This window comes from Python bivittatus, unplaced genomic scaffold (assembly GCF_059951505.1).
Source record: "Python bivittatus isolate LINGU-HERP-01145 unplaced genomic scaffold, Pbiv_v1 ctg000280_np1212, whole genome shotgun sequence".
Lineage (NCBI taxonomy): Eukaryota > Metazoa > Chordata > Lepidosauria > Squamata > Pythonidae > Python > Python bivittatus.
Genome location: NW_028277066.1, coordinates 2,272,820 through 2,294,642, shown reverse-complemented (window position 1 = coordinate 2,294,642; position 21,823 = coordinate 2,272,820). Strand labels below are relative to the sequence as shown.

Here is a 21,823-nt window from a genome sequence, read left to right as displayed (position 1 = left end):
CCTTCAGAGGCTGTTAGTCATTTAGGAGCAGTGGAGCAGAAACATAGTGGAACCAAGAGTCATTTTTCTCTTTCCAATATAAATTAATTGTCTGAAGAAAAAAAGGAAAACACTTATCAGTGAAAAGCAGTGCCTGGTGTACACAGAGAAGGTAAGTGCTTATAACAGACCCAGGGTTTGGAAAAAGTGACACCATCCTATGGGAACCCACAACAATTTGTCCCGTTGGGGCACAAATCTCTGTAAATGTAAAGGAATACCAGGCCCAGATCATCCTAGCACTATCTGTGCAAATGTTCACTGGGCCATCAGCTGTGCTAATAGGACTTTCCTAGAATGCTCCTCAAATGTTAAACTAACATTCACTTTTTCGTCTATGTAGAAAGCAAGGTGGACAGCAGCTGTCTCAGACGGTTTCTAAAATGCAAAGCCTGTTTAGAATCTAACCTTCCAACAGAAGAGAAGATCTTAGCTCAGGGTTGAACTGTGGAGTCCTTGGTGCTCTCTCAGCTTGGTTGTTTGCTGGCAGACATTTCACTGCCCAACTAGGTAACATCATCAGTGTTGGTCATGATAACATGCCGATGATGCTACCTAGTTGGGTAATGAAACATCTGCCAGCAAACAACCAGCTTAGAGAGCACCAAGGACTCCACAATCTACCTTCTTAACCCCCATCCCATTTTCCTATCTTGCAGCCAAAAGATGGAAACAGAATTAATTGCTTTTCCAGAGTGTATTACGACATGCCTCCTGAACTGAATTTGATAATCCTAACCATCTTTCGCCATTGCCAACTACTGAATTTATCAAATCCCAGTTCATCCTCTCCACCTTCACTGGCTATGTTCATACAACATACCCAACTGGGTTATTGGATTAACCCATTTTTTGAGTTTGCCTAATACAGCAAATCATAAATAGGTTTGTACAACCTACTAAGCCACAATAGGTTGAGGAACTGATGTGCATACAAGTTGAATGTTGATACAAATGAAATTGCTTTACAGTTAGACCAGTGTTTTGTCTAATCCAGTACTGTCCACATGCTGAGAACATGTTTGCATCATCACAGTTGGCCGAAGATGCCACAGTTGGCTGGATACACAGGTAAGTGCTAAGCCATGAAAGTATGGTTTGTAAACCACACAATGGTTCTGTTCCATCCTTCATACAAAGCCAACATCAAATAAGCTGAATTAGTCTGAATGGCAAATGAGTGTGCATATCTGCGTGCGGTGACCTAACAAACTAGTCCTAGAAATGTTATAGGGTTGGACCCTGGTATCTTCTGAACACAAAGGAGGCTGTGAATGATAGTAACTTTGGCCATGCCTGGGAGGATTATATTTATCCGTCTTATAGTGAAGGCCATCTTAGTACAGTGAAGCTGAAGAATGCCAATTCTGAATCTCATCCACACCAAAGTGACCTTGGTCAGCCTTTCCCACCTTGCAGGGCGGTGAGTATAAAATATTGGAGGATATTTAGGAGGGGTGTTTCATATTCCATTGGGAGATTTGATTTCAGAGCATCTCAATTGAATCGATTGGCTTTCTGAATTAGCTAGCTGCTTTAGATCGTTGAGCTGAATCAGTTGCTTCCAGCACAAAGAACTTTTGGGATGGACAGAGGCAGTTATAGACCCCATCTCATGAGCTGGTCTGACTCAGATATTCACTCTGAATCAATGTGGCAATTCAAAGTGATGGATGGTTCAAATCAGATCAAGACTGATACACACGCCCTTCGTATTTACACCTCCCCGAGCAACAGCAGGCCATAAATACCTAAATCGTTAATAGATGACTTATTGCATTTGGCTAAAGGAACTTCTCCCCTCTTTTGACAAAGAACATTTCAATCCCAAATAGTGCATTTGGACAGCAGAATATTCAAAAAATATGTTTGAACTGATAGAAATCAGTTTAATAACCTCCTTGGCTTCCCCAGAGTATCCTGAGAATTGAACAAGGACCCTAGGCCCTTTCTGTTGGAGGCCTTTCTCATAGAGTTGGAGGAACCTTGAAGATCATCTAATTTGGCCAACATAGAATTTGGTTGATGTTAGTCATGAACCATTTAACCTTGGCTTGTAAGCTTCTAACAAAGACCAAGCAACTGTGGGGAAAAGGGTGTAGCTGATGTGGTCTGTCCTCAGTAGATACTAACAAGTGTCCCATTGTTCAAGTGTTCTGCTGATGCTACCCTTGAAAGATTTCTGGCTTTGGAGTCCAAGCAAGGACAGCAGAGAACCTAAACAGGCAACACACATCACCTGTAGACCAAGCCTCTGTACCATTCAAGGGGTCCAAAAGGAAAATGAGCAATTTCTTAGAACTTTAAACCCTATGAAAATGTGTAAAGTAAATGACTGTTACTTTTCCAACCCCAGGATTACATCTCACTCCCCATATAAATCAGTCAGTCAGTCAGTCAATCAATCAATCAATCAATCAATCAATCAATCCTTCCTCTTGCTTTTTGAAAGCTAACACATCAAGAAGTTGGCCCACCTCCCTAGCATGCACTAACTTTCCAGATACATGCAGAGCTTTTGGCAAGGAAAGCCAAGTAGGATTCAACAGATTTCACTTTCTGAAGAGAGATGGACCTCAAAGATACGTCCTGTGCTTTGACTGACTGTGTAGATGTGTTCTTTGTATGCATGTTTACCTCTTTTCTTCTCTTTTCTAAGGTGGTCCTTCTTATCTTGAGAAGGCAAAGGATTGTAGAAGGTGGAAACTCATCCATTTTTAGATAAAAAATGATGCAGGGCATATTAGATTGATTATTTGATAATTAATAGAGTGCCATGAAACCAGAATCACCACCCCCAACAAGAAGCATTCCGCCTCCCCCCCAAAAAACTGGTGGGGATGATAGTCCAGAGGTTTGATTTATGAGATTCCATCTTCCTGAAAACATCTCCTGGAGTAGCTTGACCAACACAATTTATCAAGAATGGAGAGAAAAGAAGAGGCATCAGAAAATATTCCTGGTGGAATTTCAATGCAGGAGTCACCCAAGAAAAGTCTATTCTTCCCTTGCCTGTATCTTGGATAGTTTGCTAAACTTTGGTTAGTTCACAGGACAGGATGTTCAGTGACATGATAACGACTTGCAGAGGCATTTGGATCCACCACTACATCATATCATTTCTGTATGATCATGGAGGAATTTTCCGCTCAGAGAAAAACTCTTATTGTGCCTGTCTCATCCATACCTTTGTGAATTCTCAGATTGACCTCTGTTGCAATATGCTCTGGGGTCTGACCTTGAAGACTTCTCCATAAGAACATTGGAGTGCTGGATCAGCCCACATTTTAGCCTCAGGCTTGAGCCACAATGAAAATTTTAAGATTAAAACCCCAGTATTTGAGGAACATCAACTTCTTATTCATTCTCCCTGCTGTCTTTTGAGAAATATGCATGGCCGCTCCCCAGTTGGGATAGCGAGGAGTCACTGGTGGATCAGGTGGCTAGTTTTGCTTAGATGGTGGTGCAATCACTGAGTTGGGCTTGGCTTTCAAACCTCTAAGCTCAGGAGCCTGGGGAATTCTGGGAGTTGAAGTCCACACATCTTAATGTTGCCAGCTTTGAAGAACATTGCTCTAGACCAGTGTTGTCTAAATTTGGCCACTTTAAGATGAGTGGACTTCAATCCCAGAATTCCCCAGCCAGCCATGTTGAAGTCCACTCATCTTAAAGTGGCCAAGTTTGGACAACACTGGTTTAAACCAATTCTATATCTTCCTGTTGCTTAAATCATTAGATCTGTGCTCAGAGGCTAAGAGGATTTTGGCAACCTTGTCTATGACAGCCATTGAAGTACGCACTCCTGAGTCTCCAGAAGAAACCCCTTTCTTCAGGGTTTCTTGTCTTTGGTGTACAGGTAGTCTCCAATTTAAGAACAAGTTTTATTTATTTTTATTTATTTATATGTCAAATTTGTCACCGCCCATTAAAAAGAGACTGTTTGGGAAGTTCCGTTCCCAAGGCCTGTCCTTAAGTCAAATTTGTACATAAGCTGAAACAGTGTTATTGTATAATACTGTACAAGTAGTATTGTATAATGAACTCGAACCACTGTGTATTTAACTCAAATTTTGCTACAAGGGGCTCCGTTCTTAACTATGGGTCATCCGTAAACCGGGTGTTCTTAACCCGGAGACTTCCTGTCCTACTCTCTCAATTTCCCTCAAACGTTTTCCAATCTGTCCTTTTCTTTTTTCAACTGAAGAAGTGAGAATTAGAAATATTCCCCCACATCAACTCTGAGAAGTGCAGAATTAAACAGAAGGATTAACTCCTTGGGACTCAGAAATTATTTCTTTGGATTATGGCCTAAAATTGCATTTCTGCTGCTGTCACGTTGCTATGAAGCTTAGGGCTGGTGCACATTGGGACAAGCTGGTAGTAAAATTGCTCATGGAGCTGAGCAGAAAGTAGCTTTCTCTCTTGTCTCCCCGAGTCCTTAGTCCTCCTCCAGAGTCCCTGAGACAGAGCTTAAATAAACCTGAAATTTCAGGCTAATCCTGGTTGGCCTGCCTCAGTAAATAGGGCATTTTCAGCAAGGCATAGGAAAAGAATCTATTAGTGCAGGCAGAGAAATAGAGGCATTTTTCTCCACCAATTCACATCCATCCAAATGAAGGAGAATTTATTTTAAACGTTTTTTCACAAAAGAGTATTGTGGAGCAACTGTCATGGGGCAGGGGAGGTAGAATGTGATGTTCTTGCATTTACTGAGTGTCATGGCAGCCAATGAGTCTGTATGTATGAATATTTTGTCTTTCATCCCACAGTCCTCCATCTAACAGTCTGCAGCCTCCCTGGCTTCCTCCATTTCTTCCTAACAGTCTACAGCATCCCTGCTTTCCCCCATTTTCACCTAACAGTGTATAGCCTCCCTGGATTCCCCCATTTCTTTCTAACAGTCTACAACCTCCCTGGCTCCCCCCATTCTCACCTAACAGTGTATAGGCTCCCTGGCTTCCTCCATTTCTTCCTAACAGTCTACAGCATCCCTGCTTTCCCCCATTTTCACCTAACAGTGTATAGCCTCCCTGGATTCCCCCATTTCTTTCTAACAGTCTACAACCTCCCTGGCTCCCCCCATTCTCACCTAACAGTGTATAGGCTCCCTGGCTTCCTCCATTTCTTCCTAACAGTCTATAGCATCCCTGCTTTCCCCCATTTTCACCTAACAGTGTATAGCCTCCCTGGATTCCCCCATTTCTTTCTAACAGTCTACAACCTCCCTGGCTCCCCCCATTCTCACCTAACAGTGTATAGGCTCCCTGGCTTCCTCCATTTCTTCCTAACAGTCTATAGCATCCCTGCTTTCCCCCATTCTCACCTAACAGTGTATAGCCTCCCTGGCTTCCCTCATTTCCTACCTAACAGTCTGCAGCCTCCCTGGCTTCCCCCACTTCTATTCAACCCCAAGGTTGATGGATCTCCTCTTTCGGGGTTCTTTCACTAGTGGGACTTCAATCCCTGCTAAGGTAGGATCCTGCCCTTGAGAAATTGTTGGAGAATTTCTCTTTCCCTTGGAGAAATGTTGAGAAACCTTCCATCCACTTTCTCTACCTTCTGATTAAGTGGAGAAGTTCAAAAAGCCATTAGACTCAGCTCTACACTCCTTGGATAGAGGACAAATTTTGACCTTGGGGAACATTTGCTGCTGTGGAAAATTTACTTGTGGGATTCTATACTGATCACATTTTTTAAATGGTATTTTATTGTCTTACAAATTATGGGCTGCTTGGAGCTGCAGGAGTGGGCCAGCCGCGGGATCGATCTCCCAAATCAAAAATGGCCTCTTTGAAAAGGAGTTGCTGACCACGGATTTAACTATTCCATCCCAGAATCGCTACAAATTGAAGGCTTCCTGGTCTGTCCCCAAGTGTCCATTGCTATTCCGAGCTCCTCCATCTGAATGGTTCTCTTCAAGCCCCCAGCCAAAAGCAACAGTGGCAATGGGAGAGAACCGTCATAATTAAAAATAATGATGACAATAATGCAGGAAGACAGTAGCAAATAAGTGAATCTAAGAAGGCGCACTTGCTAATTAAAGTGCAGAGTTGCCGTCAAAACAATCTGACTGTGGATAAATATTGATGGGGCTAAATAATAATCGTATGCAAACAGTGCAGGAGTTGGCACTCAGCGAGCCAGTGGGACAGAGCAGCCATTTAAAGAAATAGAAACAAACATAAATAGAAATTTAAATCAGCCAGTCAAAGAATGGTCCAATGTAGGAGACATAAAGGGGTGGATTTTTCTGTTCCCCACCCCCCCGTCCCACTTTGGCCATTCCAGCTTGGCTGTTTTGACCTTCTTCATACCATCTTTTTGGAGTAGGTGGTATACATTTCACTGATCTCTGCATCCTGATTCTTAAGTCAGAGCTTTCTCTGTTTTCGGCAGCCGGTCCCTTCCTTGGTTGGCCTCAGTTAAAGGTTGAAGGAAGGGCCTGAGAAAAAAATGAGAAAATGGTTGTTCTAGAACCATTCTCTTTCATTCCACATTCAGAATGCCAGCGGGGTTGATTTTGTAGTGAAAATACTGTAAACAACATTCAGGTAGTCCTTGTTTAGCGACCACAATGGGGACCAGCAACTCAGTGGTTAAGTGAAGCAGTCTCTAAGTGAAACTGTGATGGTGTTTACAATCTTCAGCTTTCCTTTGCTTTACAGACCTGTGAAGGTCATAAATGCAATGATTGGTCGCAAAGTTATTTGTTCATCACCGTCGTAACTGTGAATGGTCACTCAGTGAGGACTACCTGTATGAGGAAGAGCAGGGTGTCCACAGGGTGTGATCTCAAGAGTCCAGAGGACATCGGTGATGGTGGGATCAAAGCTTCACCTGGTTTTGTGTGCATCACAATGCATGTAAAAGCAGGTGGAGCTTTGATCCCACCATCATGGACACCATCTGGACTCTTGTGACCACACCCTGCAGATACCCCTTGGGAGAAGGTGAAAAGGAGCTCCCAAATGTGCATATATGATCACTAATTTCTCCCAGGCTTTTTTAGTATTATTATTTCCCATTTTAATTTACCACCTTGATATATCCTGGTGGCCTCCCATCCACAGGCTGGCCATTTCCAAGCCTGCTTCACTTTTCTGAGACTTCTCAAGCTGCTGCTTCCAGTTGTGTAAGGAGAGGAGGGGTCCCAAAATGCATTTAATGGTGATTGAACCTGCTTTGGGGCAATGAAACTTGAGGAAGGGGCAACAGATAATTTATATAAATAGATAAAATAGATTTTTTTAAAAGGCAATAAGTGGATAAAATCCTGAACAGTGACCTACATTCTAATACTTTGGGCACTGTTTGGCTCTGGTCTGACTCTGTCATCCAGGGCCATAGCTATAGCTTTTTTTTTTAAGTATTTTTTTTTGTTTTTATTGATTGGCCTATAAGAGGAAAAGAAAACTGCTGGATTAGAGTGAAGTAGGATCCCTGATGTGCTAGGACTCTGTAACATTCTGTACAGCTTGCTTTCTTTTTTCTTTTTTAAGTATTTTTCCCTTGTTTTGTTTTTATTGATTGGCCTGTAAGAAGAAAGAGAGAGAGAGAGATCCGCTGAACTAGACTGAACCAGGCTCCCTGATGTGCTAGAATTCTGTAACACAGGATCCCTGATGTGCTAGGACTCTGTAACATTCTGTATAATGGTTCACTTCTCACTGTCCTCAGGCATGTGGCCAATTTTCAGAGTTAAAAAATAACAGCCTTCTCAGGACTGCAAAGATTGGGAGCACTGTCCTGCAAAGCCCTTCTAACAATGGCATTTGGAAGAGCCTGAAGAGTAGATCCTCATCAAGGCCCTTCTTGTAGAGTAGACATTTCCCCTGTTCCTAAAACCTGTAGTATTGATTATAATGCCACACGTAGAGGTATAAGGTAACCTTACCCACATACGTAAGCTATATTCACTGCCAACCCTATAAGATGCCAGACAGGAACCAGTGGCCCAATCCCATATCTCAAAAATAGCATAGCTAGCATGCTGACCTAGGAGGAAGTGATAAATAATGAGAAGGTCACCCAGATAGGTTTATCAAAGCCATTCCGACGTCATGCTGTAATTTACCCTGCCTCTGCCTTTTTCTTCATCTTGCTTTTGTAATGTCATGAGCCAAAGATATATAAGTTGTGGTTCTACCAATGCTTTGTTGTGAGCCCGCTGCACACTGGAGTTGTTTGCATGCTTAATAAAGTTATGTTGTAACAAACCGAAAAAGTGACCTGGATAACTTTTCTGTACTGGATTTACAAAAAAGACTTGTTAAAGTTTTGAAGAATTTTGAGAGAAGGGACAAAGAAAAAATGAAAAGAAATCAAGTTCTTAGGACATTATTTGAAGGGATTAAAGATCAAGATGGTTAAAAGTAAAAGGAAGGAATTTAAAGTTGGTTCATTTGATCAAGGTTAAAATAGATACGTTGTTATCTATGGTAACCCTTAATGGACTTTTGTTGTCCAGGACTGAATGATGAGGCTTTAAGGATTTGTTTATAAATAAGAGATGGGATATGGGAAGAAGAGATCATTTGTTGTATTTTAAGAGAGGGTGAGAAGTTACTAAAATAGTTTATACTTGTGATGAAGGGGGAAGTCATTTCTTTATACATTTCTTTTCTTTACTATATTCTTATTTTTTCTTTCTTTTCTATTTTTCTTTCCATTTTTAAAATTTTTTTGCACTTTCTATTTCCCCCCTTTTTCTTCTCTTAATTTTTTTTATATCCGTTTTCGTCTTTTTCACTGCAATGTTTCCTAAAATTACTTCAACCAACCAACCAACCAACCAACCAATAAATAAATAAATAAAGTTCTGCTGGGATAAAATGATTTGGCAGCTTTCAATGAGCCAGGGTTGGGCCACCCCCTGCAGGACACCCCCAAACCCACACACAGATGTGTTTTTCCTTCCTGAGAAAAAGACACCTGCTTTCTAGTGCAACAGAGAGTGCCCTTTCTGTGCGTGCAACCTTTGCACCGGTGTGCAATGTCTAGCAAAGGCAAGAGGATACACAGCTGCTGGCAGGGTGTGGTTTCACACACCCCACATTGGTGTGCTTACAAGGAGGAGAGGAAAGCTGGTTGGGAAAGGGGCCGATGCAAGGATTCAGGAAGGACAAAGATCTGGAAGGGCTAAAAGCAGAAATCAATGGTTCGAAAAAGCCCACCAGAAATGGTTGAACTTTCCCAGAACTGGGAGGACTTTAGCCTTGATTCAGAAGTCTTTCCACCGGCCACTGCATCTCTGTTTGATCAGCAGATTCCAGCAGAACTCTTCTGTGGGGTCATAGTCAGACCGTAGCTGAAGGAGGTCCCCCTCCCCCCATCAAATTATCATTCCAGACATGGGGAGAAGGCTGGTCCACAGATGCAGCCCACGGGCTGAGCAATGGGCCAGGATGACCCTGAAAGTTTTGCACCACTTCAGGGAGCAGATGGGCAAGAAACATCTGCTTGAACGAACCCAAGTCCTCAAAGCAGAAGTGCGGAGAGCTTGCCCGGTCTATTTGCGTTTGCAGTTTATCTTGCTCTCCTTAAAGGAGAACATACAAACGGAAGGTCAGCAAGTCTGAATTTCCTCATTTGGTTGCCCTCGTAGAGGTTTTCATCACGCCGTTTTTCCCAGCAGTTTTGGCTTCCCTAAGCTGCATGTACCACCCAAGGCCACTCAGCCATTGCAAATGGCCTTTCGTTTTTGCAGGAATAATTTCTATACTTATGATAAATTTAACAAGCAAATTCATCTAATATCAATATTACATGGATTTTATTTTTTATACTTTTCCTCCTCCCTTCCTCCCTTCCTCCTTTCTTTCCTTCTTTCCTTCCTCCCTCCTTCTCTCCCTCCTTCCCTCCTTCCCTCCCATCTTTTTTCTCTTCCTTCCTTCCTTCCTTCCTTCCTTCCTTCCTTCCTTCCTTCCTTCCTCCCTCCCTCCCTCCCTCCCTCCCTCCCTTTCTTTTCCTTCCTTCCTCTCTCCCTCCTTTCTTTCTCTGTCATGTTCAGTTTACTTTCATCACTGTAATGTACAATATGCAGGTTATTTTTTTAACCGTATAACCACTGAACTATTTTTGTTTCTTTGTTGGTCTTCATGACCACTATAATAATAAAAAAATAGAAAAAATTCTACACCACCATCCTGTGAAGTCAGTCATGATTATGTATTTTATTTATTTCTATTGATTATGAAAGCTTCTGCACCACTCTGATCATGAAACCGCATGGGGTTTATAAAACCAGTCTTGCCAGGTTGTCGTAGGCCTCTGTCTCATCACAGCAGGGGGAACAACTGTAGGTCTCCTGAGCTTGCTGAATTTCAGTGACTGTTGCTGGCTGGGACTGCTGGGAGCTGTAGTTCTATAGTACCAGAAGAACCAGATTCTCTACCTTTGTTCTAGGAATTGGGCACACAAAACATATATGATATGCCTTCAGTTGAGTCCCTTCTCTCATCAGCTGGACCTCAGGAAAATTGCCAGCTAGGTTTCCCAGAATGCAATGGTTCTTTGAAGGAACTGTGGTCAATTGAAAATGTCAGCGGTCTAATACTGTAGGAGAAAAGAGGGAAAGGATTAATCCTGGAGGGACTGTGATTCTGAAGCCATTGGAAGGGCTCTGAGGGATGATGACCCTGGATTGAAACACTACATCATTTCAGATGAAGCACTCAAGCTAGGAGAGTGGCTTCATTGAAACTAACAACAAGCCACGATCATTTGTGAAATTTGTGTCAGCTAAATGACTGACAGTTGCTAGGAATTCTGGGAGTTGTAGTCCAATGCACCAAAAATGGCCTTGAGAAGACATCTAACTTGGAAGAAGACTATAGGAGTGGTTGCTAATCATGTGCCCATAGACGAGGAAACCACCAGCTTGGATTCCCCAAAGGAAGCTTCATTTCATGCCCAGTTGGTTCTTCATAGCCTGGAGACCCTCCACGTTAATGCCACTTCCCCCACACACAATGATAACTATGGAATCCAATGTCTTGTTTAGCCTCTCCTCTTTCTGCAGTTGCTGTAGATAGCCTGAATATAGGAGGGCCAAAGAGGCACCACAAGCTGGTTCCACCAATATGCGCTCATCATCTGAGGAAAGAGACAAGAAGCAACAACAGCTGGTCAGGAAGCCAGAAGCAAGGCAGCCAATCAGGAAGAAGTTGTAATGGCAGCCAATCAGAAAAGCAGAAAGAAGGCACCAATCAGGAAAACAGAAGCAAGGGCAACCAATCAGGAGCTGGGAGGTCTGAATTCTAGAGGGACGCCCAAAGCATTCAGAGCTTCTAAGCTGGGTCTTCTGCATGACCTGAGGGGTGTGTCCTATTTTATAGTCTGCTACTTGAAGGGGTGTCCAGTTGGAAGAGCCACCAGAAGACAAAGCAGGTATGGCCTTGAAGTTGCCCATCCAAACTGGACAACAGTTGGGCCACAGCAGAGCTCTGAACAGACTTCCCCACAAGGGTGAAATGGTTTCTCTTCCCATCTGGATTACAGTCACAGTTTTTATATTTGCATGTGGGCCTCTGTATGTCCATGGTCAGATTTACAGTAATCTGTATCCTTTCTCTCTCATTCTCCCTTGAACAGTGCATATGACTAGCCCCACCCAGGACCCTACCTCTGAACAATTCTGGTGCCATCTACCATCCCCTCATCTCTTTACCTTCATCTTCCAAACCCAAAACTCCCTCAAGTTGAGCTTGACTTCTATTGGCTTCATGAACACATCTGTATCATTTTTCATGTTGTTTTTTGGCCACAGTCAGGGTGAAACTCTAATACAGAAACCAAGATCTCATCCAGCAAAATAAGCAGCAACACAGTCCCAAGAAACAGGCTGGCTTGCTACATTTTGAAGTAGGAGAGTAATATGGATTGCCATCAAAAGAGGGAGGAGTGAAAAGACCATGTTGAAGTCAGTGATGTCAGTATGTAGACAGACACCCTGCAAGATCTCTAATCCCAAGTCTAAAGTAACTACATTGCAGCCTGAAGCTCATTTCCATGGTCACCTGGGTCAATTCCTGTGAACGAAAAGCAGGTTATGTTGCTCTGAATGTGCCTTCACTTGTAGGTGACTTGCTGTTCATGAACAACCACAAGGCTAGAGTATAGTTTTCAACTATGTAGAGACCCAAACACAAGAACTAACCACTTGGGGAGGTTGTCTGATTGAAATTATTTGATTTGTCAGCAGCTCGGTGTAAAGTAAGTCTGACATTCCAGGATCAATCAAAAGAAAACAGGAAAGGATTGAGTATTGGGGAAGGCTGTTTTAAGCACACCACTAAGCATTTTCCACCCTAATGCCATTTTTGGTCTAACTTTGCATAACTTTAACCCTGTTTTGATTCCTTTCTCTCTCCTTGATAATTTGGGTTTCTTTGGCTAATTTTATCTTGCCCTAGGTTTGAGTAAGTTTTAACTAAATGTTAGGTTGTGTCAGTAGATGCTTAATTGCAAGCCTTTTTTAGGGACTAAAAACCATCATTATTATGAATGAATTGTCCAGCTAAGTGGCAGCCAACCTTGGCTGGTCTCAGAAGGTCTAAGGAGGGCCACTACATGGTTAGTTTTTGGATGGGTGAGCATCAGGAATCCTATGTGTACAGACAAGACTGGGAAGACAACAAAATACATTCTGAAAGCAGGCAATGGCAAATCATCTCTATATGTTGCCAAGAAAATGATATGGAGCCATCCATGAAGTCACCAGAGGTCAACCTTGAATTGAAGGAGACTCTACCTTTTATAAATGGATCAATGTATTAATCCATAAAATAAATAGGTGATATCTATGAAGATCTGGACATACTCATGTAGCCAACCACAGGAGGTGTCCAGTCAAACAATAGAGACTCTAGAGTTGCTTCTCTCTCTTCAGGGCTCAAAACACCACCCAACATCCTGGTCCCATCTCTTAGTCCCTTGCTGGGACAACCTCTGAAACTCACCCAGAAATTGCTCTACGGCTTTCACAGCTTCCACATCCTCCAAAACTTGAGAGATGACTGGACATTCCTTGGTACAATCTAAGGCCCTCTGTGCCACTGTCTTGGCCCCAAGGCACCTGGCCACACTGCAGAATAAAAAGCAAAAAAGAAGCAGACCAGAAGAGCAAGTGTAGAAAAGATCAACTCCAAAGATCAAAGGAAGGGTGGAATTCCTCTACAGTTTCTTCAGGCATGTATTCCATTATTTCCTCCCTCTGTCACAGTTCAGTTTTACAATTTGGAATAAGACTGTAAAATCCTGGATGATCCACTATGGTTCAAGAAGGAAAGAGAATGGCTGGAACTTCTGCTTTGACAACACAATAGAAGCACCCAAAATTACACCTCAGGTTGGGTAAAGTGGCTTGAGAGATGTTGCCCTCCATCCTTCTTAATCCTTGAATCTGAGTCATCCAATACAATTAAATGGAGACTAAAGCTAGATGAACTTTGCTACCACGAGCTGATTGTTGATATAAAAGGGAATTAGAGTAAGTCAGGAACATACTTGCCATGGTTACTACTAGCCATAATTACTATATATGACCTTCATGACTGGAAGGTCCTTGCCTTTGATATTGGTTGCTGAGCAGGAAGCAATCTTGTAATTGGTGGGTGGAAACCCTGAACTCCAGTGACATTGGTGGAGACCCTGCTAAGTGGTTGTACTTTTAGGAAAATGAATGGTGCTCTCTCACTGATTATGTTTTTATAATTTTGATAGTTTCCTTGTTTTTAATGGCCTTTGCGGTTATGTTTTGGGTGGATGTTGAAAAGCGTTCTGGATTTTTAACTTGATAAGTCACCCAGAATCACCATGGTGAGATGGGAGGCTATCTAAATTTAAGAAAGGAATAAAATATAAATGAATAAACAAGAGCAATCTTGCTAGCAAAGCATGCATTGTTTTGTTGGAATATTATGCTCTGTGGTGTTGCATGACTCTGTATTTTATGTCATGAGCCATTTTTTGCTCTGGGAACGCTGCAGGATTGAAAAGGTAGATTTCAAGGAGAAAGGGAAGGAAGGAAGAGGATTTCTTCTACAACCTGGGAGTGAAGTTCAGGGCCAGCCCAGAATGTACCTGGTGATATCAGGCAAAGTGACCAGCTGCCCGGCTTTGATGGCCGCATTCAAACTGTCAGCACCTCTGGTCTCCACAGCAATGATGGGGACATCTGGCCAGCCCACGTCCTGCAAACCAGAGGCCACTCCAGCCAGAAGACCACCTCCTCCCACCGAGAGCACAATAGCTCCTGGTTTGGTCACCAGGGAATTCTTCAGCTCCTTGATAATGGTGCTGTGTCCTTTCCTGGAAGGAGAGGGAAAACCCAGCTTATTCAAGCAACTCCCCAAAGCTGCAATTTGGGGGGAAATCTGTAAAAGCCAAGAAGTTGTCAAAACCTGAAATGGATGTATGTAGCCATCCCTGATCTGTAGACCAGTGTTTCTCAACCTCAGCAACTTTAAGAGGTGTGGACTAAGGGTAGAGTTGGACACATTCATTTAGCTTCTATTAGACTGACTCAGCTAACTTCCCACTTTCAAAGCAATTGGCCCATTTCCAAATTTGACCATGCTATTTGTCTCCTCCCTCCCCCCCCCCACTTTTTTTAAAAAAATGTATTTGGGGAAAGATTGCGCAAAAGTGCCTAAAATGATGTCCAAGAATGCAGGACATTGGAGAAAATTCTTTGCAACAACCACAAACAGTTGTCTGGAAAATGAACTTCTGTCCACGGCAAGTGACAGATATCCAAACCCAAGAAATTCTGGTAAAGGGGTCTAAGCGTACGGAGACTGCTTATATCTGATGAGTCTCACTGAAGATGAAACTGGTTGCATAGTGTCTCCTACTGGTCAGTAGCAATTATAACATCTGTAAAAGCCAAGAAGCTGTCAAAACCTGAAATGGATGTATGTAGCCATCCCTGGTCTGTAGACCAGTGTTCTCAACCTCAGCAACTTTAAGGGGTGTGGACATGCTGGCTGGGAGAATTCTGGGAGTTGAAGTCCACACCTCTTAAAGTTGCTGAGGTTGAGAAACTGCTGTAGACCATCCCTGGTCTTCAGATCTTCTCCTATTTCTGCAGTCTGGTTCACCTGACTGGTCCACCTCCCTCAGCACATTGAGAGAGAACCCACCAATGGCAAGAATGGTGGGTTCTAGTGGAAAAATCTCAACATTACCCAAGAAAGGGTTTATGTAAGTTCTTAATAGACATGTGCATTTTCCACAGACAGAAATGATTTCTGAATCAAATTCCTTGAGGAGCAAAACAAATGGTTACACACATGAAATCTATTCTCAATGTAAGATATCTCAGGGGTACCAGCCGTTTTACAGCATGGTGGCTTCAGAATGTTGAGGTTCTGCCCTATCATTAGCTGGAGGGAAGCAATCATTTCAGGTGACCATTGTATAGGCATGAAGTTCTCACTTATTTTATTTCTTTTATTTAAAACTACCAGGGAGAAAGAAGAGTCATTTGTCTCCGTTCCCCAAATTAATTTGATTGGCCTCGGGGAAGCATCCAGCCTTCGAGATGGAAGAACTGCAGTCTAGGCAGCCAAATCTCTTAGCCTGGGCCTGTTCAGAAAATATGGAAGTTGATCTAGCTGAAGTCCTCTGAGAAACCTGATCGACTCTCCCAAAAGGTCCTCAGCTGAGAAGGATTCAAGGAATGGCCATCTTGCAATAGGATTCTTACCATACTAGAGGGTGATCAAAAGGAGGGATGTTGACCCAACCATCTGTTTTAGCTAGTGCCACTGCTCTGTCATTGGCATCGTCCCACACCTACCAGGATGAGAAACAGGGAAATCCTGAATTCAGCAGAAAACACTTCCAAATCGATAGACATGACACCCCCTAAATCACTCGCCCAACTAGTAATGCTTTATGGAACTTGGACTCTGCCAATTCATTTAAAGTAGGACAGCATCTTCAGCTCAGTCTTGCTCTAAACCAGTGTTTCTCAACCTTAGTAACTTTAAGAGGTGTGGACTTCAGTTCCCAGAATTCTCTGCTTTTTAGATGGAGAACCATGCTCCTTAGTGGGGGCTAGAAGCTGTTCCCCACTGGAACATAAGGGGGCAAAATGTCATTTTTCAGACCATGTTTGTATCATCATGATCATCATGATCATCACCACCGTCACCATCACCACCACTGATACAGTCTACCAAGTAATTCTGACTTATTACTAGATTTACATCCCACCCTTATTTTATGCAATTGAACATAATGCTGCCTCCTTCTATTTTCCCCACAACATCAACCCTGTTGGGTTGAAAAGGTGTCAAGCTTTCATCCCTAGGGGGGAACTAGAACTCACAGCCTCTCGGTTTCTAACATTTAAAAATGAGACCCAGGATAGGCATTGAAGCCTCTGCAGTTTTCCAAGTTGCCTTCGCTGTGGATGCTCTAACCGATTCCCTAATTCTGGAGTGTTTTAATTTTCCCACTGTTACCTTCCCAAATAACTCCACGTCCGCTCCGTACTGCTCAAGCCTTTTTATCGTTGGCTCTATGGTGCCTCTGGGGACAACTATTGTAGCAGGCATTCGGAGTTCCCTAGCAGCGTAGGCTGCAGCCAGACCAGCATTTCCACCTGCAAGGATTTGGAGCAGGAAGAGAGAAGAATTGCTTTCAATGGGAATTCTTGATTGATCAAATCAGTCAATTGCTAACTTGCTGCACATCTGCATTATGAACCTTTTTGTTCACAGGTGGATACACTTCCAGACTAAATCAAATTCAGATGCAACAGTTCTTACCTATGAAGGAAGCCTGCAGCCCAGGGTGTTTGATCCTTACAACAATATAATGGAAACATTTTACAGATAGTCCTCGACTTACAACCATTCATTTAATGACCATTCAAAGTTACATTGGCACTGAAAAAAGTGACTTACGACCAGTCCTCGTGCTTATGACGTTGCAGCTTCTCCACAGTCACCTGACCAAAATTCACATGCTTAGCAACCAGCATGTATTTACAATAGTTGCAGCATCCCAGGTCACGTGATCGCCATTTGCAACCTTCCCAGGGGGCTTCCAACAAGTAAAGTCAATGGGGGAAGCCAGATTTGCCTAACAACCATGACAAAAAAGGTCGTAAAATCGGGCACGATTCACTTAACGATGGCATCGCTTAGTGACAGAAGTCCCAGTCCCAGTTGTAGTCATAAGTCCAGAACTACCTGTACATATGTAGGCTGCATTTGTATGACAAACCTTACTCAGTTGCTGAAATAATCTAGCATGCACAAGTCAGTAAGTATAAATTAACTACATTTCACGTTTACAAGTGACAGACATATTTTACAATAATATTTGGCGCAAGGCTGCCATTGTCCACATAGCAGAAGGTTAAGACTTAAAGTAAGCAGCAGGTCAGTGCTATCCAGTGGTTCCAGTTGCAGATGTGTTGAAAAGCCAGGGAAATGGAGCAATTATTTACCTGAGGAGCAGACCAGATGTTGACAGCCCTTCTTAACGACCTGAAATAGAAAGCAGATTTTTTTCCCCCATCATTTCCACTTGTCCTTGAAAAAAAGAGAAGGGCTTTATTGTGAGGTGCAGAAAGTTACCAACCCAAACCAGAAGTAACTTGACTTTGGTCTGCGTTTTGGGTCTTACAGGTGATTCACCTGCATCCCACCTGTTTCCCGTATGCAGGTGAGTCTCTCCCACTTTTTCCTGCCAGGCTGGTGAAGGAAACAGCAATCTTGACCAGCATCTCTTGCCGGAAAGGAGAGAGGTTGCGTTCTCATTCCTTACACTGAACATGGTTTAAGGAAAGATCCCTGTTTGCCTGCTGCCAGTAACAGAGATGAAGCTGTCTTGCTTGATCAGAACTCTGATGATCTGTAGCCACGCATTAGCTTGTTTTAAACAATGCATTTGAGCTTATCTTCCTGCTACGTCTCCCTCTTTTAAAATCAACATCATGATTATTGATTTCTATCCCACCTTTCATTCAGGAGTTCAGGGTGGCATACAAACCCCTCCCTCATCCTCTTTTCCCCTACAGCCACGGCCCTGAGATTGGGCTGAGAGACAGTGACTGACCAAGAACTTCCATGGCTGAGGGGAGAATAGGCCTTGGGTCTCCCCACTCCTAGTCCAACATCTTCACCATTGAACCACCACGGCTCTTGGACTGAGAAGGAGGGACTGGCCCAAAATCTCTCAGGGAGCTTCTATGGTTGAAGGGGAATCACAACATGGGTCTCCTCACTCCTAGTCCAGCACCTTCACCACTGAACATGCTACCTCTTGGACTGAGAGGAAGGGACTGGCCCAAAGTCTCCCAGGAAGCATCCATGGCTGAAGATAGGTTAGAACCAGGGTCTCCATTCTCCTAGTCCAGCATCTACACCACACTACCCCCCACCCGAATAGGTTTCTGCTGTACATATGTGCATGAAATGAAAGTTGGCTGTGTCAATTCAAACTCAACTTAAAACAGATAAGATATAAACCACAGCTCACTAGAGCAGCAATTGATCACATAATGAATATAATCTTCCTAATTTTGCCAAGATAACAGTCCCCAAAGCACTGATGTCACAAGACCAACAAATTCTTGTTTCAGTTTAGGCCACTGTGAATAGCCCCAAATTTCTGGATGGAGCTAAGGTGGGTTCTTCAGGTTGGAGTCTTCCTTGCTGAAACAATGGTAACCTTCTAGATTTAAACCTTCTAGCCTATTGTCTAAGACAGTGTTGTCCAAACTTGGCCACTTTAAGATGAGTGGACTTCAACATGGCTGGCTGGGGAATTCTGGGAGTTGAAGTCCACTCATCTTAAAGTGGCCAAGTTTGCACAACACTGGTCTAAGAGAACAGACTGTCCTGGGAGACTGATGGGAGCTTCCAGTTGGTTCCCAAATGTTGCAATTTTTCCAGTTAGAATTGTGTCCATGTATTCCTCAATACAGAACAATTCATTCATCTTATGAACATCTCAAGATGAGCCTTGTCAACAGACACCAAAGCTGAGTTTGCACAACAGGTTTCACCAGATCAGGCAAAGACCAGCAGCTGCATTCACACAAACATGCTCCGCTTGGTTACGCTTTGCCTGGGTTTGATTTGATTTTTTTTGTGACTAAGTGAGCTGGGCCAACCCAGGCTGTTGGGTGAATTTCAGCTTCAATGTATTGTGTGAACCCAGAAAATGGGTTAAATCAGGAACTGGTCTATGAATACTGTGCAGACCCAGCCAGTGGATTAGAAAATATGCATAATCTTTCTGAGTATTTAAAAGTGTCTCTTCATCTGTGCACTAAGATTTGTCAATATCCTCCTTACCCCAATCCCATTTATGATCTCACAAGATTCAAAAACCAGAATTTCATCCTTAGAAGGGACTTGGCCCACCCTATAATTTTTTTGGATAACAATGATCTGATGACTTGGAAGCTTGCGAGATAATATTGATCAAAATGCTTGTTGAGTTGTTATCATCATCATCATCATCTTCATAGACACATCCATCTAGTTTTCTTGCCATTATCTCTTTCTAGGATTTTTTCGTGGTCTCCCATCCAAGTACAAACCAGGTCTGGCCCTGTTTAGTTTCTGGATCAGCCAAGGTCAGCTAGGTGGCATCAGAGTTGATAATTCACCATTTATTTAGAAAAGGCTACGCTCCATCAAAAAAAGGAACTCTCAGCAGGCCGTGACTCAGGGACGTGTTTGGAAGTCCCACCTGACCATAAAAAAGACCAAGATAAGTTTCCAGAACCAGGGATCATCCTGGGGGCTAAAAGAGGGTCTGAGCGGGTCACTGCAGCCATTTTGCAAATAGGCAAAACTCCCTGGGGACAGCGGCTTTGTGACAAGCACCCAGGACATTTTGTCTAAAATGCTAAATGTCCCTATTGGTCTAAAAAACTTGCCTGTCCTGCCCCAGCCACTCACCTGTTGGCAAAAGTAGCCAATACCTCGGATTTTGAAGGAACTACTTGGCTGGGCGTTCTCCAACTTCATGTAGACTTTGGTGCCAGCTGCTTGTGAAAGAGCCAAACTTTCCAGCAATGGAGTCTCGACATGGAAGGGTCTCTCAGCACACCCATCAGGCAGCATCTCCACTGGGGGACGGAAGCTCCCTAGACAAATTAAGCACATAAAAAAAATCTGGTAGGTCAGGCCGAGAGTTCATCAAAACCCTGCATTCTCTTTGATTAATTTAAGAGATGTTGCTCCTCTTTTCTATCATCCACTTCTAAGGTTGTGTATAATATCAAACTTAAAAACCAAATCATCTTCAGTCTCAAACGTATCGGGGGGGGGTGTTACAGGATAATCCTACTGCTGTGAAGCATAAAAGAATTTGGGAGAGGGGGAATTCCCTTCCTGAGGAAGGAAGGAAGGAAGGAAGGAGGGAGGGAGGGAGGGAGGGAGGGAGGGAGGGAGGGAGGACAGTAAGAGAAGGGAGGAAAGAAAGAAAAGAAGGAGGGAGGAGGAGGGAGGGAAGAAGGAAGGAAGGAAGGAAGGAAGGAAGGAAGGAAGGAAGGAAGGAAGGAAGGAAGGAAGGAAGGAAGGAAGGAAGGAAGGAAGGAAGGAAGGAAGGAAGGAGTCTGAATTGATTCTAGTTGCATGAAAGTAAGAAAAGGTCTCAGAAATAGAATTACCCCTGCTCAGAATTTTTGACCCAGCTTTGGAAAATATAAACCTCCCTCTGCCTTCAGTTCCCATATTCTGAATCTTTTAGTGATAAATTCAGGCCAAGGTGTATCACATCCCAGTTTCTGTTTTGTTTTTCTAACAGAAAAAAAAAATACAGGTCTCTCAAGAACAGCCATTTAATGTCCCCACCAGAAAATACAGGGATGAGAAACACAGGGAATGGGGGCTGGGGGACGGAAGTGGAGTTCCCCACCAAAGAAATGAAACTCCGGCCCATGAAAGCTGCTTTCCCCAGGTCCCAAACATTCACATCCACCACCAGATGCTCACTTCGTTGTAGAACCTCTCAAGAAATCTTACCGCGTTCGTCAGGCGGAGTTGTTTGTCTCTCCTGCGAAGACTCTGTCCTCTCCCGCGGGGTGAGCAAAGTTTAAGAATGGAGGAGGGCCACGGAAAAATGCCAAGGATGACGCTGGAGGCTGGTGCGTGTGGTGTCCTGATGTGCGTGAAAGAGGGAAAGAGAAAGCGATTGCGAAAGGCGGTCGCCTTAGCAATCATTCCGACATCTGGAAATCTTTAATCTTCTGCTGATATTGCACGTTGCCTTTTGAAAGACTTCCAGGGAAAGTTATGGGGGGGGCAGTTATTTAACATCCTTCTTTATTTTCTCTCTTCAAGAAATAATCAAGAAAACCTAGAACAATGTAACAACAGAGAGAGATTAGAAAGAGGTACAGAGGATATATAAATGGAGGATATATAATAGGTGACAAATTGGATATATAAATATAAATAAATATAAATATGGATGTAGATGATTTAGAACAGGGTTTCTCAAAGTGTGGTCCAAGGACTCCTGGGGGCTCCCCCAAGACCTTCTCAGGGCCACACAAAATCCAAATTATTTCCCAGACATTGAAGCTATTCGCAAACATTTCAAACAGTGTCGCTCTTCTCATTATTATTTTTTATCGGTGAAAAACATACAGAGCTTTTTCATGAAAAATATTGTATTCATGTTCCTATCTAATGGGCTTAATGTGGTTATTTTTACACGATTCAATAAATACATGTTCTACAAATGCGTCAATTTTAATTTTTAATACAGTAGGCATTGATAAATATATCCCATACAAGCAAAAGCT

The 21,823-nt window shown here is 43.0% G+C and overlaps 1 protein-coding gene across 1 annotated transcript; it reads right to left on the bottom strand.

The window, feature by feature from the left end:
- Nucleotides 1-10,187: 10,187 nt before the first annotated feature.
- SDSL (serine dehydratase like) lies at nt 10,188-21,176 on the bottom strand. Its single transcript, XM_007436709.4, has 8 exons — nt 21,039-21,176; nt 19,971-20,158; nt 17,504-17,543; nt 16,512-16,651; nt 15,749-15,837; nt 14,122-14,349; nt 12,999-13,123; nt 10,188-11,133 (listed from the first exon to the last, which is right to left on the bottom strand). Exons 2-8 carry the CDS (start codon nt 20,133-20,135, stop codon nt 10,940-10,942), a joined length of 981 nt encoding a protein of 326 aa, XP_007436771.1. The 5' UTR covers nt 20,136-20,158; nt 21,039-21,176; the 3' UTR covers nt 10,188-10,939.
- Nucleotides 21,177-21,823: the final 647 nt, after the last annotated feature.

What these genes read in the sequence shown, in the direction of transcription:
- SDSL (XM_007436709.4), bottom strand. Translation starts at nt 20,135, where the DNA reads ATGCTGCCTGATGGGTGTGCTGAGAGACCCTTCCATGTCGAGACTCCA. An exon ending in TTTGATCACCCTCTAGTATG is followed by an intron (nt 14,350 to 15,748) that starts GTAAGAATCCTA and finishes CTCTCCTTCCAG; the next exon opens with GAAAGGACACAGCACCATTA. An exon ending in AGCCGTAGAGCAATTTCTGG is followed by an intron (nt 11,134 to 12,998) that starts GTGAGTTTCAGA and finishes CTCTTTCCTCAG; the next exon opens with ATGATGAGCGCATATTGGTG.